The sequence below is a fragment of the Rhyacophila brunnea genome, unplaced genomic scaffold (assembly GCF_057557595.1).
Source record: "Rhyacophila brunnea isolate RB1 unplaced genomic scaffold, BYU_Rbru_1.0 scaffold_13, whole genome shotgun sequence".
In the NCBI taxonomy this organism is placed as follows: domain Eukaryota; kingdom Metazoa; phylum Arthropoda; class Insecta; order Trichoptera; family Rhyacophilidae; genus Rhyacophila; species Rhyacophila brunnea.
Window position 1 is genome coordinate 8839219 of NW_028232785.1, and position 16838 is coordinate 8856056.

Genomic DNA, 16838 nt, shown 5'->3' on the forward strand with positions numbered 1-16838 from the left:
TAAGTGCTTTTAATTAAATATGTATTTCTATTAAAAACCAATGATGTATTTAGTTTCACTATGAACCATAGTAATATTCCGTATACTTTAAATTATTTTTACACTTTTGTAAAATATTATAATCATAGATTCAAAATTCGGTACACACATCTGTAACTCAGGTCTTGAGTGATATATTTTGACATTAGCTAGTATATCTAATTTATTGAGGTTATGTTTTTTGTTTACATTTAGACGAATCCTTGAATGGCTAGCATATTGGTGATATTTTGAATGATAATGATGTCGATGCTGGTGGAGGATACAACCCTGACGATAGTAATGATGTTCACATTCATGTCCTGGGGCCAGATGATGACTTTATCCTGGAGAACCAGTGAACTTTACTCACTGCTAGAGGCTGAGATACATCCTCCAAAATCACAATCCAGGATCCTACCCTGGCTTATGAAACCATAAGGTATCAATGCTCATATTATATTACTTTATCATTTAGTCATAAATAATATCAAACTTATCTTTTTTATTAGGCAAGTGCATGCACTGCTAAAAAACAATTAAGTACCAATTAAATTGATACAGTTTGTGATGAAAGGGCTTTGTGATCTCTATATTGAGGATTCGATGTACAAAATAATATACTTACTTAATATACCTAGTGATTAATACTATTAGCCTTTAGGTAGTATTTTTATTCCTGGTGTTAAATACATAAAAAATAGGAATAAACGTATCGATTAATCCATAATATTGTATTTTCTATTGTTTCAGTACGCTGAGCCTAATAAGATGAATGATGCTGAGCTGAAGAGTTCAGTTCATGGCCATATATGGATTCTTGGGTGCTGGACTCCAATTGCTCTATAAATTATTCCCCTTGTGGGGAAGTGAATTCTACCTATCTGGTGAAGATATGATACAATTCAATCTCAATGCCAGCGCTGTAATATTACTTTGGCTTCCCAACAACTGCTCTTTTACATCTACACAGATGACTTTTTTTACCAGCTTCAACCTCACCGATTTCCTCTTTCAGGCCAATACATGTTATGATTCAAAGAAGACGAAGAACGATATGCATCACTCAGTCAGCTGTTGTAAAATACTGATTACAAGTCGATGGGCCGCATTAATCTTCACAGTGGTGTGTTTGCCTTCACAGGACATCAAGCATGTAAACTGTGAGGATCTTTGACCACTGTGGACATGGACATGAAATTGTTTGCTCATTGTACATGCAAACTTATAGGCAAGATAATATTCACTGTGATTGGAATACTTCATAGTCATAGAAAATCAGACTTGCAAACCCTATGATTTGGTATGAAAGTCACTTAGCCATCATTATTATCATCGATACAAGGACATCCAAGAAACTCTTCACCATTAGCTTCAACAACACACCGAGTAAACACAGAGCTACTTCTAAAGCAAAGAACGGTTGTCCCTAAACCTATTCCCTGAAGTGCGCTAATTTGTACTATACATAATTATATGTACTATATTTTTAATTTAAATAAATATAATTTTCCAATCACCATTATATTATTATGATTATTGTATTATTTTTCTAATAAAATCGTATCATTTATGGATATCACATTGTTTTTCTTTCATTTCATTGTTTGTACTGTATCCAATATTGTACTCTATTGTGACCTGAGATGCACTCACGTGCTCTGCGTCCAGGACCCGGGGAACCGTCATCTTCCTGGCGGACTCTCCTTTTTCGGTTCAGAAAATCTTTATTAAAAAAGCGCTATTTACTCTTATCTTTGTGTGCATAATGCGTAATTTATTTATCTTTAGCAATCAATAGTTTCACAATATATTCCTTTTAAATACATGATTTTTTGGTTTATAAAAATTCTTATCAAAAAACAAACACACATAATAGTGAAAAAATAGACAATCGACATAAGCATTTAAAGAAAAAATCTTCTTTAGCCAATAAAGTAGTTAACCCAAAATATCAATATTCTGTAATTGATCCAGTTTATAGATCCTTCAATGGCACCTATGTGGATTCAATGATAGATATTAAAAATAATAAATCTTTCATCCAAAGTGATAATATTTAATGATCGTGTTATAATATAAATATTGATGAAAATACGATAATAAAGTTAAAGTTTGAAGATATAAGTGAATGTACCATGCAGCTTCTTACCTGACTTGCCTATTCTTCGGGCAAACCGGATTCTGGCGTCCAGGAAGTTCGCTAAATACCATCCAAATAGTGTACTTATACAGGAGAACTACATGATGGTTAAAGGACATGGAATTTTGATAGAACATTGTCGAGCGACATGGATTCATAGAGGTGTTATAATATGCTGTTTAGGAACATGAACGAACTGAGGAGCGGATATGATCAAAAAAAGAATAAGAAAGTTAGATAATGTATTTGTTTAACAGATCACTAATATATTACAAAGAAAAATATACTAATAAAATTAACTTACAATAATAAAAATTAGCTTAAATAGTAAAAAAAGTCGCCTGCGGCGCTATTATACTTCATGGCCATGAGCATTTTCAATTACTTATATAATTGTGCAATATTTTTTTTATTATGTGTCGATACTCGGCAGCTCCATTATTAAAGTAAATGTATTAAAAATCGCCAATAATTCACTGTATAAGTACCCTTAATTTGAACTAAAACACAATTTGAAAAACGTTAAAGTAGTGTTTCACACTGCCTTTAATCTAAGTGGTAGGTAGGGGGCCCGCCAAATATCCTAGCCTGAGGGCCCGTTTCAGGATGTGGGGACCATGTTGTAGGTACACCGGGTGCAATAGACAAAAGACCAATAAACGATAAATTAGGCTGTGAAGAAGAAAAAGAGCCTATGGGACTAATTTACATTCTCCTTCTTGGCCCCCCCCCAATGTTAAATCCTGAGTGCTCCACTGCTTTTACCAGTCAATGTCATTTTGTGTGTTTGTAGAGTATTGAGCGGCTAAAATGTAGATGAGCATACATTGCATTGTATATGGTTCCTTTACACTGATATTTTTTATTTTATTTCCTAAGCACCAAGGCTGTGAAAATTTACACGAGCAAACTTTGCAATCATATTGTTTTTCAATAGTATGTGATTTCATAATTTTTCATGTGATCGCCAAAAATTTAGAAGAAAAAAATTACATTCATATAGCTAGTAAACAGAATGTGTCAATTAATGCTTTTTCAAATATTTCGTCATAGAAAATTTACTTGAGCAAACATCGCATTGACATGGTTTTTCAGCTGTAGGTATGTGTCTTTTTATGCTGTTTTAAATAGTTGAGACGCGAAAATTTCTTCGAGCATACTTCGCATTGATGCGGTTTTTCACTAGTATGAGTTAGTTTATGCTTTTTTAGATACCTGAGATGCGAAAATTTAGATAAGCAAACATCGCATTGATATGGTTTTTCACTAGTATGAGAAAGTTTATGCATTCTTAAATTGGTGGAATGCGAAAATTTAGTAGAGCATACATCGCATTGATACGGCTTTTCACCAGTATGTATCATTTTATGCGATTTTAGAGCGCCCAGCTGCGAAAATTTCTTAGAGCAAACATCGCATAGATATGGTTTTTCACCGGTATGTTTCATTTTATGCTCTTTCAGAGACCTGAGCTGTGAAAATTGTGATGAGCATTCTTCACATTGAAATGGTTTTTCACCAGTATGTAACATTTTATGCTTTTTGAGATGGTTGCGCCGCGAAAATTTCTTTGAGCACACTTCACAATGATATGGTCTTTCACCAGTATGTGTCATTTTATGCGTTTTTAATTGGTCGAGCCTCCAAAATTTGTATAAGCAAACGTCGCAATGAAATGGTTTGTCACCAGAATGTTTAATTTTATGTATTTTCAGAGACCTGAGAAATAAAAATTTAGAAGGGCAAGCATCACACTCATATGGCTTGGTACCAGTATGTATCATATTATGCGTTGTTAGGCGGCTAAGTTGGGAGAATTTAGATGAGCACACTTTGCATTGATATGGTTTTTCATCAGTATGTCTCTTTTTATGTTTTGTTAAGTAGTTCATCTTAGAAAATTTTGATGAACAGAGGTCACATTGATATGGTTTTTCTCCAGTGTGTGTATTTTGATGCGTTTTTAAATAGCTACGCTGGGAGAATTTTGATAAGCACAGTTTGCATTGATATGGTTTTTCACCAGTATGTGTCATTTTATGCATTCTTAGAGTGCTGGGCAGTGAATATTTTTTTGAACATATATCGCAATGATATGGTCTTTCACCAGTATGTGTCATTTTATGCATTTTTAATTTGTACAACGACGAAAATGATATTGAGCATACATCGCATTGATGTTGTTTTTCGCCAGTACGTGCACTATTTGTTTTGTGATCTAAGATTGATTTCATACAGAAAACAATGTGTTCTTTTAGCGAACTCAAAGATTCGAATATAGAGTAACAAACACTACAAACAAAATTACGCGGATAACATATCACTTTGCTCAGTTTAATCTGAACCACCTTCGGCAAATACGTGGACTGTATTTCTTGTTTTATCTTTAGTACATCTATAGTCATCTTGGGATGCTGTGTTTTCTCAACTTGGACTGCAGATTTGGAATCCATGGTGAGATTACTCCCTTTCATAATTTTGTCAAAAATCACGATGGGCAAGGGACTCTCACACTTAATGTGGCGCTGAGTAGAAGTCTAAAAAACAATACATTTTGTTTTATTCCAACCAATTGCGTAAAATAATGATAAATAATTCAGTCTTTTATGTTCGTATGGAGACAGAAATAATAAAGTATTTGATTCGAAAAGAAAAATATACATCGAAACCAAGCCACGAAAATCATCATATAAGTCTCATCGGTGTGATTGGTAAATCATTCCACGTGACACAATACTGCATGCATCCACGATTGACGTTTTAGTCTGATTCTTGTTACATCATTGTATGAGAGTATCGACATTAATTACCATTATCTCCTAAGCATCGACTAATATCGAACATACATAATTTAAAATAATAATTAAACACTTATAAATAATAAATATAAATAAAAAATACAAATTATAACAAATAGATTTTTTTTTTTTGAAATAGTAAGTCAGCCGGTAGGAATTGAACCTGCATCTCTTAGGTTTCCGCCCGTGCGCATACTAGACTGTGGTACAACTACCATACTTAATTGCGACATTTTTTATTATTGGCCACGAAAACTCACTTACTGTTAACTGCAGTATCAGAAGTGTTTTCAAAATTATGCATGTTCAATAATAAAATTAGAATGTTACATTCGTATATCTTGTAAATTTTTCGTTGAACAAAAGAAATAGTTATTAAACGAATATCAATTCTTAATAATGATCCGATAATAAGTATTGATTGGTACTCTATGATAACATCTTCATGGCGACGTGTTAAAACTGTGAACTAACATGCTCCTCCCATTTTTAAGCGCACTTCCATTATAAACTAACAACCTCCTTCCATAAGTCGAAAACCAACAGCGCCTTCCGTCACGTAGATATTGTCACCAAGAAGATATTGTCGTACTATAGATACTTTCGTTTAAAACGTTGTAATGGAAACCTTTGTGTGGTTTTGTTTCTGCGCTTTTTATTATGTTGTCAGTCAGTCATGTAATGCGTCAATTACATTGAGATACTTTACGAGCTGTTTGCTGGCGAATTTAAAAGCGGCGATTCAGCTACTGCGATTGTGATGATGAAACACAAAACTTTCCATTCGCTGAGAAGCCAACAAGCTAGCGACTATTTTGAAAAAACGTAGTTCGTTTTTACCGGGAGGTCGCTACCACGCTCTACTGCGCAGAGGCAGTAGGCCCAAACGCCAGCGTGTAGCGTGTAAAGTTAACCAACCTTTAACTTTTCTCTGTAGATTGTTTACAATCTGCTTGTTAGCTTGTTCAATGATGACACTGGTCGACTTTACAGGCAGATTGTAAATTTACCAACAAGCAGCTCGTAAAGTAGCTCAATGTCATTGACGCTTTACGGTCGAAATCAGTGGAGGGATTAATATTATTAATCACAGCTCTCTAACAACTTGTAGGTACATACTGTCTGTGGCTCAATGTTAAAATGTCTAATGTCCACTGATCAAGTGAAGAGCACACTGGAATAAAATGATGTGCAACGACGATATACAAACGAACCTGATCTATCGGCGTGTATTGTCCATATGAGCACCCGGGTTTCGAATCGTCATAAATGTCCGGGTGCATTTGGTTTTCAACAAACATCTCTTTGTTATCTCCACCTTCATTGTCAGTCTCAGATTTTATATTACTTTTAGTTGCAGGGTTCTAAAAATAAATAAATAATAATAATATGTAACAATATCGCGATCTTCCTCAACAGATTTAAATCCACTGATGGATTAAGGCCTCCCCCATCGTCTACTACCGCTCAAATAAATCAAATTGATTTCAAGTAATTCACATTTATTTTTATTTACAAAAATTGATGTTTATAAAAATATATAATACTTATAAAACATAAAAAGGGATGAAATAATAAAGAAAAAAAAAAACTATTCTAATAGTAATAGCCAAGACACAATCCATTCTGGAGGGCCGGACATAAAAATACTAACCCACTAAATTTAACATAATACGGAAGCTGCTAAATAAGTTATTTCTGTAAACGAAAAAACTCTGTGCAAATTAGATTTTATTCTGACAAATTGATATGCATACTGCATACTTACCAATAATTATTTAAATAATTCTCTATGCTTACTTAAATACTTCCATAGATATTATTTTTAAACATACCAATAATCATTTTTTACTTGTTGTTTTTAATAAAATACTTGCTAATTTGCATATATACTTACCAAAAATTTGAAGCCATAATAATATTTTATTTATTACTAGCTGAATTACCCGGCTTCGCACAGGGTCACTTTGAGGTTATATTATGTATCTTAGATATTTAAAAAATAATAAGAGGTACTTAATTATTTTTTTAAATATTAAAATATCTGTGTAATACAATATGGCTTCCCAGGATGTAATTTCGGGAGTATGGTCTTCCGAATTTCCATTTCTCTGAAGATCTAAGTCTATAGTCGTATTGTCAGTGTCATCACTGTAGAGATCGCTGTAGAACTCTTCAACTCGGCTTAACAAGTGTTCCCAATTTCTGACGATAGAACCATCTTTTGCTTTTAGTGCTGTGATTTGACGTTTTCCTATCGACAAGCATTGCTTGTTTTTGTTTAAACTTCTGCCTGCTTTCACAATTGCTTGTATGAGGTTTACATTGAATTTACGAAGGTCTTCTCTAATCTTCCTTCGGAGGGTTTTGCAAAGTGATGAAAACTCCATATCGTTTTGTGCCTGTCTATCGCTCTTGGTTTTCCTTCTTTGCTCCATAAGATTCAATGTTGCCTTCGAAAGCTTGGTGGAAGGTGTAACTTCTGAGCTTTTTACGCCTGTTTTTTCTGCACATTGTAGAATAATATTCGTTATATCCTCCGCGTTGGATAGGGAAACGGTTTCGTTCTCATCTAAGAAAGCCGATAGTGCATTTTTGAGTTCATTTTGGAATTCAGTATTGTTCTGTAGGTATACGCGAGCATTTGACTTCTTCTGCAGTTTGGATCTTTCTGATTTGACGTTCAATCTTATCTTACATCTCACCATTCGGTGATCACTGCCGGTGTTAAACTGATTGATCACCTTACAGTTTAAAAATGTATATTTTCTGTCAGTGAGGATGTAATCGATTTCGCTGGTCCTTCCTGTCGGGCTTCTCCACGTCCATTTACGTGTAGTTTTATGTTGAAAAAAGGAATTCATAATGTGAAGATTGTTGGTTTCAGCAAACTCCACAAGCATGTCCCCTCTACCATCCCTTGAGCCATGTCCGAAATGTCCGACCGCTACGTCATCTCTTTGGTATGATCCAATACGTGCATTGAAATCTCCCATTATGATGTTGAAGTGGCATTTACTTTTATTTTTCAAGGATGTTATTTCCTCGTAAAACTCTTTCACTTTTTCATCAGGATAGCTCTGTGTCGGAGCATATACTTGCAAAATCTGAATCCGGTACCTAGCATTGATTTTAAGTATCACGCTTGCGACCCTGTCAGAAATGCAGTTGAACTCGACTATGCGGTCCCTCCAGGCTTTGTTGACAACAAATCCAACACCGCTCGTGCGTCCTTCATCGGTTCCTTTGGAGTACAGCACATGTCCGCTTTGTAAAGTAATAATACTCTCACCTTTACGCCTTACTTCGCTGAGTCCGACAACATCCCAGTGGATATTCCGGAGCTCTTCTTGAAACTCTACAAGTTTGGCATCGCTGGACAATGTTCTTGCGTTATATGTAGCAATGGTCATCTGTTGGCAGCCTTTTCCGGGTCTCCGGGGATTGTTAGCACCCTCTGCCTTCCTTCGCTGATCGCTGCCGTGATCAGTATCAGGTTGGCCTCCGGAGAATGAGGGCCGGGTTCTAGAAGTTTTTGTTTTCATATGAAGGTTTTGGACATAACACACCACGCTGTCCAGACGGGTTGGTGTGTGGTTTTTCTGTCTGGGTGATCCTTCCCGTAGCCAAAGGTCTCTCGTTTTAAGGCGCCAGAGTTTCGCCTTGCACCCTTCTCTATTAGCTACAAATATTATGTTGCGTTATACAGCACATTATCTGCATTGCCCGGGGGACGCCACGCGGAGGCTAGAGATAGGATTTGCTGACTTTCTTGGACAGTGGCGTCTCAACATTTTTTAGAAGTATACCTATTGGCATCAGTATACATCATTGAGGCCATAGCTCATGCTTTAAATTACATGAAAAGTGGGAAAGCCCCCGGGGAAGACGGTTTAACGATAGATATCCTCAAAAAAGCAGGAAAGGATGCAAATGAAGTACTTGCACAATTGTTCACAGCCTGCATATGCAAAGAGGATGTCCCAGAGGTATGGAAAAATGCCAGCATTGTCATTCTTCACAAAAAAGGTGACAGAGAAGACCTAGCAAATTATCGTCCAATAAGTCTACTCCCTATTCTCTACAAGACGTTCACAAAAATTCTCTCAAACCGTCTGCAAAATGTACTAGACGAGAACCAACCGAGAGAACAAGCCGGATTTAGAGGAGGATACAGCACTATGGACCATATCCAAGTCGTCAGAGAAATCATAGAGCGGTACCAGGAATACAAACTGCCACTATGCATGGGTTTTATAGACTATGAGAAGGCGTTTGATTCGATAAAGAAATGTTCAATACTCGACGCACTCAGAAAACAAGGAATCCCTGGACGCTATATAAATATTTTCAATAATATATACAGTACCGCAACAGCATCTGTAAATCTCCATAAACCATCGCGCAGATTTCCTATCAGCAAAGGAGTCCGACAAGGTGATACAGTCTCACCTAAACTATTTACAGCTACCCTTGAAGACTTATTCAGGCAACTTGACTGGAATGACAAAGGGATCCCCATAAATGGATAATACCTGAATCATCTGCACTTTGCCGATGACATAGTAATTTTCTCGCAAGACTCAGAAGACCTCCAAAGCAGAATGCAGGAACTCGCTGAAGTAAGCAACAAAGTAGGTTTGAAAATAAATGTAACAAAGACGAAAGTCATGTTCAACTGCTTTGCAGGCCAAAAAGAGATCCTCATCAATGGCACTCAGCTCGAACAGGTGAAAAGCTACATCTATCTGGGACAACAAGTATCTATAGATGGATGTATATTTGATGAAATTGTTCGCAGAGTAAAGCTAGGCTGGAGTGCTTTTGGCCGCCTGAATAATGTCTTCAAAAGTGACCTTCCACTGTGCCTAAAGCGCAAAGTGTTCAACCAGTGTGTGCTTCCCGTGATGACATATGCGTGTGAAACATGGACCCTAAGTAAAAGAGAGATCCAGAAACTTAGAGTAGCACAACGTGGTATGGAGAGGTGCATGCTGGGCATAACGCGAAAGGACAAAAAGAGGAATGAGTGGATAAGGAAGCAGACAAGGGTTTGCGATGTAATAGAGTTTATTAAAAGCCTTAAATGGAGATGGGCTGGACACATAGCTCGAAGAAGAGACAATCGTTGGACAAATCTAGTCATCCAGTGGTATCCAAGAAGTACAAAACGTCCACAAGGTAGACCTAGAGGCCGCTGGATCGATGAAATGATAAAGTTCTGCGGAAGTACGTGGCAACGCAATGTACAGGACCGAGAGAAGTGGAAGCAACTTGAAGAGGCCTTCATCCAGCAGTGGATAGATTCAGGCTGATGATGATGATGATGACAATATGGCAATATGAAAATAATTCTAATAGAAGTAAAGGTCAAACAAAAGAACACTGAATGAAAATCGAATCCAAAATAAGCAAACGTCATTAATGTTATTAACATGTAGTAAAAAAAAATTAAAATTAGATGGAACAAACAAACAACGAACTTTGTATATTATATAATACTAATTATTTAAAAACATTCGGTGTGCGCACAACAATTGACAAAAGTTTCATCGCAATCGGATGAATGGTATACTAATCTACGAATAGAAGAAGACGATTTTCTAGTTCAGAAATCTTCGTGGACATGCGCACGACAACTTACCAAAGTTTCATTGCAATCGGATGAATGGTATAGGAACGCATACGAATAGAAGAAGAAAAAATGGTTGTACTAATTCAGAAACCGTCGCAGGTGCAGAAAAAACTGAGGGTTACGTCCTATTTCCTTTCTACAGTCGAACTTCATAAAAATTGGGGAACACAAAAATAATAAGAAGTGGGTTACCTTCTGGGTGAGCCTCAACAATGTTTAATTTTCTAGCGTGCAGAGATGATATAAGATGAAATTTTAAACACGTGTTGTTAGGTTAGGAATTATCCCATTTTACTTATCGCGTAGCTGAATATAGAACGTAGAAACAAAGATGGGTACCTACCTAATTTTAATAAATATTGAGCAAATTCTACATTATACTTTCACGATGCACGATTGTATCTAACGGTCTAAAATACACGTAAAATAAGTTCTGAAAACTAACCTCAAACATAAAGATGGCATCGACAACAATCTCTTGCTTCAACGGGTAAGGGCTGGCTTCCGGGCTGTTCGATGTTTTGATCGCTAGATCAGACCAACTCTGAACTTCCTCGCCTGATTCACTATCTTTCGGTTCGCGTTTTACCTCCATTATTGGTGATTAGTCTGCACTAGGTACCGACGTTGTAGATAAATTGATGTGACGTCACCTGCTATTTTAGTTTTCTGTTTGGCATTGAACTTATATTATTATCTATGGCCATAGACATTAATTCTGTACAGTGTTGCCAATCAGACGTCCAATTGTTTGCTTTTCCATATTGTCAAGCAGCAGGTTGAAATAAGGACAGTTATTGATATTAATTATTTTAATAGATTTATATTTTAATTTCAGATTATTATGAAGCGTTTAGTTTTAAATGCCCCTTAAACGACTTTTACAGTTCTGAGAAAAATGAAAAAAAAGTCATATCTATTGAATGCGTGAACTTTATGTAAGTATTTATTATTTGATTTATACATATACTAAAGAGAGTATAATATTATTTAGTATCCTTTACTTTCTTTTTGCATATTTTACGATGAGAATATATTATAAATCAAATGATTTTCATTTTAAAGGCCTTTCAAACTTAACTACAGTTTTAGGGACTTTTGGAATTAGCATATATATGATTTTAGGGGGTTTCGAAAGTTATATTGCAATAGCGCATGAGGAAATTGCAAAAGGCGTCCTGTCATTATATTTCTTGGAGAAAAAATAAATATTGTGTTTTGTACAAATTAAAAAAATATTTATTAGAAATAGTTAAGTAACTAAAATTAACAATATCAATTATGTTATCGATATAGAATTTACTATTGTATACATTCATATTATATAATTAAAAATATAGTAGTCTATACCCCTAGGGAGTCTGTAACCCCTAGAGAGCGCGTCTCCAGGTGGCGGATAGGAGAATGCCCTAATCAAGGGTAGGAGAAAAATAAAATATCTCCCGCGGACCAACAGACCTGGCCCTCCAGGTTGGGGGTTGGGCAGAGGGTTAACCACTCTCTCCCGTGAAATCACCAAAGGTTACTAATACTACACAATGCCTCGGACATATGGCAACCGCTTCTAGACGACCCGGACCGAAAAATGGACTACGAATAGGATTTTGGAACGTACTCAGCCTATACCGAGCTGGCGCAGCTCAAAACCTAGTGGAAGAACTGTCAAAATATAAGGTCCAAATTACCGCCATCCAGGAAACCCGTTGGCCGGATAGCGGAGAACTTATAGTCGGACAGCATGTTATCTACTATAGCGGAAACACAGAAGGGAAACATGTTTTTGGAACAGGTTTTGTGGTCGCCAGAGAAGTAGCAGATGCTATACTTTCTTTTGAACCCGTAAACGAGCGCATATGTGTGCTCAGAATCAAAGGAAGATGGTTTAATATATCACTTGTGAATGTACATGCCCCGACAGAGACTTCAGAAGAGGCCGAAAAGGATAATTTCTATGATCTCCTTGAAGCGACTTTTGACAGGCTACCGGGACATGATATCAAATGTGTGCTAGGAGACTTCAATGCGAAAATAGGGAAGGAAGCTGTATTCAGACCCTTTATTGGAAAAGAGAGCCTACATGATCATTCTAACGAAAATGGTAAAAAAGTGGCTCTCTTCTGCAGCGCCAAAAACTTAATCGCCCGAAGTACCACTTTCCCTCGTAAAAATATACATAAAGTGACTTGGAATTCAAGGGACAGGAAGACCTTTAACCAGATTGACCATTTTCTAATTGATAGACGACACCATAACGTCGCTATAGGATTTGTTTCCCGAATATCCATTTTTGTCGAAATCGACATTTTAATGCAGTTCAATTTCTTTTATCGAACTCTACCGAAATCATTTATAAAAACAATATATTTTTATCTAGGAACAGAGATTTTTTTTTAAAAAACCCGAATACGCCATGTTAAGTTACAATTACTCCGTGGTTTTCTCCCGAATGTCCAACTATTCGTACCTGAATATCCAAGTTAATTTCAGTCGAAATATATCTCTGGCTGAGTGTTTATTTCCCGAATATGACTTTAGCCAATCAAACCGCGCTCACGCCGTGCATCTCGCTCCCACATTCACGCTGTCTAGCTCTAAAACAATCACGCCCACTTTCATATTTTTCCGCCGTCTGGAGACTTCTTTCAAATTTCGTCTTATTGATATTGTTTTTAACGTTACTATTGTTTTAATAGTGAATTCATCAAATTTGAAGAGATCATTCATAGCTGATACACCTCCATTTCGCCCTAAACGCACAATAGAGTTGTGGAAGTGAGTATTTCAACCTAAATAACTGCATTTTGTTTTGATAAATGACACAAAATCCCAACGGTTATATGAATTCTACAGTATGACCCGGCAACTACTATGACGTAAAAAATAATTATTATTTCAAATTATTATTAATCAAACATTGTTTGTCTTTATTTTACTTTTAATCTACGTATTTCTATGAAAATAAAGGCGATGCTATTATTTATTTTTGAATGCGCTGATAATTAATATTTTAATTTAATATGTATGTTAGTAACTATTTATTTGGTGGATATTATATACTTAGGATATTGGTACCTACCTAATATTAGCATCCAATGGTAATTAATTTATACATGCTATTATTTTGTGTTGTTGTTCCTTACAATAGTAAATATATAATATTTATTTGGTGGTTTGTAATAAGTTTAATTGTCAATTATAGAAATATATATATATATATATATATATATAATAATATACAGATATATATATAAATAGATTTTTTTTTTGGAAAAAGTATTAATATAAAATTGTTAGCAAGTACGAGTAAGTACCATCATAAAATATTGGAGAAATGACCGTGACGTCGGTTAGTAATTAAAGTAGTAGATACCTTATAATATATTTTCTCAGAAGTGATTTAAAAAAAATATGTAAGTATGTTCAATTATTAGAATGGTACATTCTTAAATCTTGTGAAATATTCGTTCAATAAAAAAATAGTTAATTACTTAAAAACTATTTTATTACTTAATCCGAAAAAAAACCGAAAAAAGCGATTGCCGCGTGTTATTATTACATACGAACTTGGATAATTACGATCATTAAGTATTTAAATAGTAGAGGTAATTATTAACAATTATCGTGTAAATAAATATAACATTTGAGGCGCGTACTTTTTGACCACTCAGTAATCTGTGGGCCGTGCAGCAATACGCTACGGTCTTAAATCCCGAACGTCCATGTTTTGTCCCGAATATCCTATATTCTAAGAGAGCGCTAAAAATTTCCCGAATATCCACAGTGAGTACTTGTAAATAAAACGCATTTTCTGTGCATTTAATGACTTATACCAGTATATTATTCTTGGAATCTATTCTTAGATAATGTTGCAATCATACAGTATAGAAAGAATGATTGTTACATCTACTGATATTAAAATATACGACAATGAAATTTGTTTTTCGTCTCCTGTAAAATTGACATTTGGTCTATTCGGGAAACAAATCCTATAGCGACGATAAAGCTATTGAAAACATTCGAAGCTACAGAGGCGCTGACTGTGATACGGACCACAACTTATCGATAGCAACCTTTAGGGAAAAACTTAAAAAGACAGCCCACGCAAATGCGAAGACGAGAGTGAAGTACCATATAGAAAAGCTGACAACTCCAAACGGAAGAGATAGCTACAGAAAAGAGTTAAAAAACCAAATCGGAAAACTCACCGAAGGAGAAGCCTGGAGTATCGATGAGAGGTGGAAGAGACTAAAAGAAGGAATGGTAAAAGCTGCGGAAGTCTCGATAGGACTGGCACCCAAGAAAGTAAAGTGCCCTTGGTACGACGACACTTGCCGACAAATGGTGGAGGAGAGAAGAGCAGAAAGAGCGCTCTATCTGAAAAATACGCAGAGCGAAGAAGCACAGAAACGATATAGCGAGACGTGCAAAAATGTCCGAAAGCATCTGAGAAAGTGCAAACGAAGCTTCATCAAAAGTAATTTTGAGCAGATGGAAGAAGAAGCAAAACGAAATAAAACTCGATCATTCTTCTCGAAAGTGAGCTTTGAAAAAAGAGGCTTTCAACCTAGCACGCTACAAATCAAAGATCAACAGGGTCAGATAGTGGCAAACAAAGAGCAAGTGCTAAACGTATGGAAGTCCCATTTTGAAAACTTACTTCAACGCTCTGTACCAGATGAACCTTTGGAATCGCCAGAAATCGCGACAGCAGAACCTCTTATACCGCCACCAAATAAGGCAGAGTTGATGGGAGCACTGAGTTATTTAAAGAATAACAAATCGGCAGGAAACGATAATATTCCATCGGAGCTTCTCAAGCATGGAGGAGAAACCTTTCTTAGTGCCATGCTTGAGCTACTGCAACAAATATGGGAGGAAGAAAAGATTCCTGAAGAATGGAAAGAATCACTGGTCTGTCCTATCTTCAAGAAAGGGGACAAACTCAACTGTGCAAACTACCGTGGCATCTCTCTTCTTCATACTGCATACAAAGTTCTGTCGAACATTATTCTCGAAAGAATTCTACCATATGCCGAAAACATTCTTGGTGACTACCAATGCGGCTTTAGACGAAACCGCAGTACTACCGATCAAATCTTTACACTGCGCCAAATCTTTGAAAAGAAATGGGAATACGCCCAAGATGTACACTGTCTCTTTGTAGATTTTAAAACCGCATATGACTCTATTGATAGAGAAGCTCTCTGGAATATATTGAAAGAATTTGAAATACCGTCAAAACTTATAAATATAATAAAAGTATGCATGGACGGATCCAGAAGTAGAATTCATATGCAAGGTAGTATATCAGAATCTTTTAAGGTGACAGCAGGACTAAAACAAGGCGACTCCTTATCACCAATGCTGTTCAACTTAGCTTTAGAGAAAGCCGTTAGAGAAGCTCTGAAAGCAGAAGGTGGAGTTACCCTGAATGGGTCCCATAAAATATTGGGCTACGCAGATGATTTGGTGGTGCTCGGAGAATCTGAAGAAGAAGTCAGAGATATTTTCACTCCTCTGGAGGACACAGCGAAAAGGTTGAACCTACGAGTAAATGTGGGAAAGACCAAGTATTTGAAAATGACAAGAGGCATTGAACCCTCTGGAAACATTGGAATAAGAAACTCCTCGTTCGAGAGAACCTCTCTCTTCAAGTACTTGGGCTCCAACATTACCTCTAAAAATGAAATGTCCCTAGAGCTCTCTGACCGACTGAGAAGTGGAAATGCAGCGTACTTCGCGCTGAGTCGTCTGTTCAGGTCCAAAATGCTGTCCATCAAAACGAAATTCCGGGTGTATAACGTGGTCATCAAGCCAATCGTCATGTATGGATGTGAAACGTGGGGTTTAACAGAAAAACAAGAAAAGGCGCTCCAAGTGTTTGAAAACAGAATCCTCCGGAGAATACTTGGACCCGTCAATGAGAACCACCGGTGGCGCATCCGCACAAACGCTGAGCTCTTCGACCGATACCAACCTAGAATCACTAATATTCTGAGGTCAAGAAGGCTCAGATGGGCGGGCCACGTTGTACGATCTGAACGATCTAGAACTCTCTATAGGATTTACAAAGGCACACCAGCTGGCACTCGACCTCTTGGCCGCCCTCGACGGAGATGGGCGGACAACATTCAAAGGGATGCGGAAAGGCTGGGGATAGTCAACTGGGAAGAGAGAGCGCTGGACAGAGATGCCTGGAAAAACGTTGTGCAGTCGGCCATGGACCTGAACGGCCCCTAGCGCC

At 36.6% G+C, this 16838-nt stretch overlaps 1 protein-coding gene and 1 long non-coding RNA gene across 2 annotated transcripts; one reads left to right on the forward strand and one right to left on the reverse strand.

The window, feature by feature from the left end:
• Positions 1-326: 326 nt before the first annotated feature.
• Positions 327-1161, forward strand: LOC147076365 (uncharacterized). Its single transcript, XR_015069291.1, has 3 exons — positions 327-460; positions 772-842; positions 1037-1161. It is a non-coding gene; the product is annotated as an uncharacterized LOC147076365 (long non-coding RNA).
• A 1879-nt stretch (positions 1162-3040) lies between these two features.
• On the reverse strand, positions 3041-11231 carry LOC147076366 (uncharacterized). Its single transcript, XM_085940247.1, has 3 exons — positions 11040-11231; positions 6174-6323; positions 3041-4698 (listed from the first exon to the last, which is right to left on the reverse strand). The coding sequence occupies exons 1-3, from the start codon at positions 11187-11189 to the stop codon at positions 3253-3255; spliced, it is 1746 nt and encodes a 581-aa protein (XP_085796373.1). The 5' UTR covers positions 11190-11231; the 3' UTR covers positions 3041-3252.
• Positions 11232-16838: the final 5607 nt, after the last annotated feature.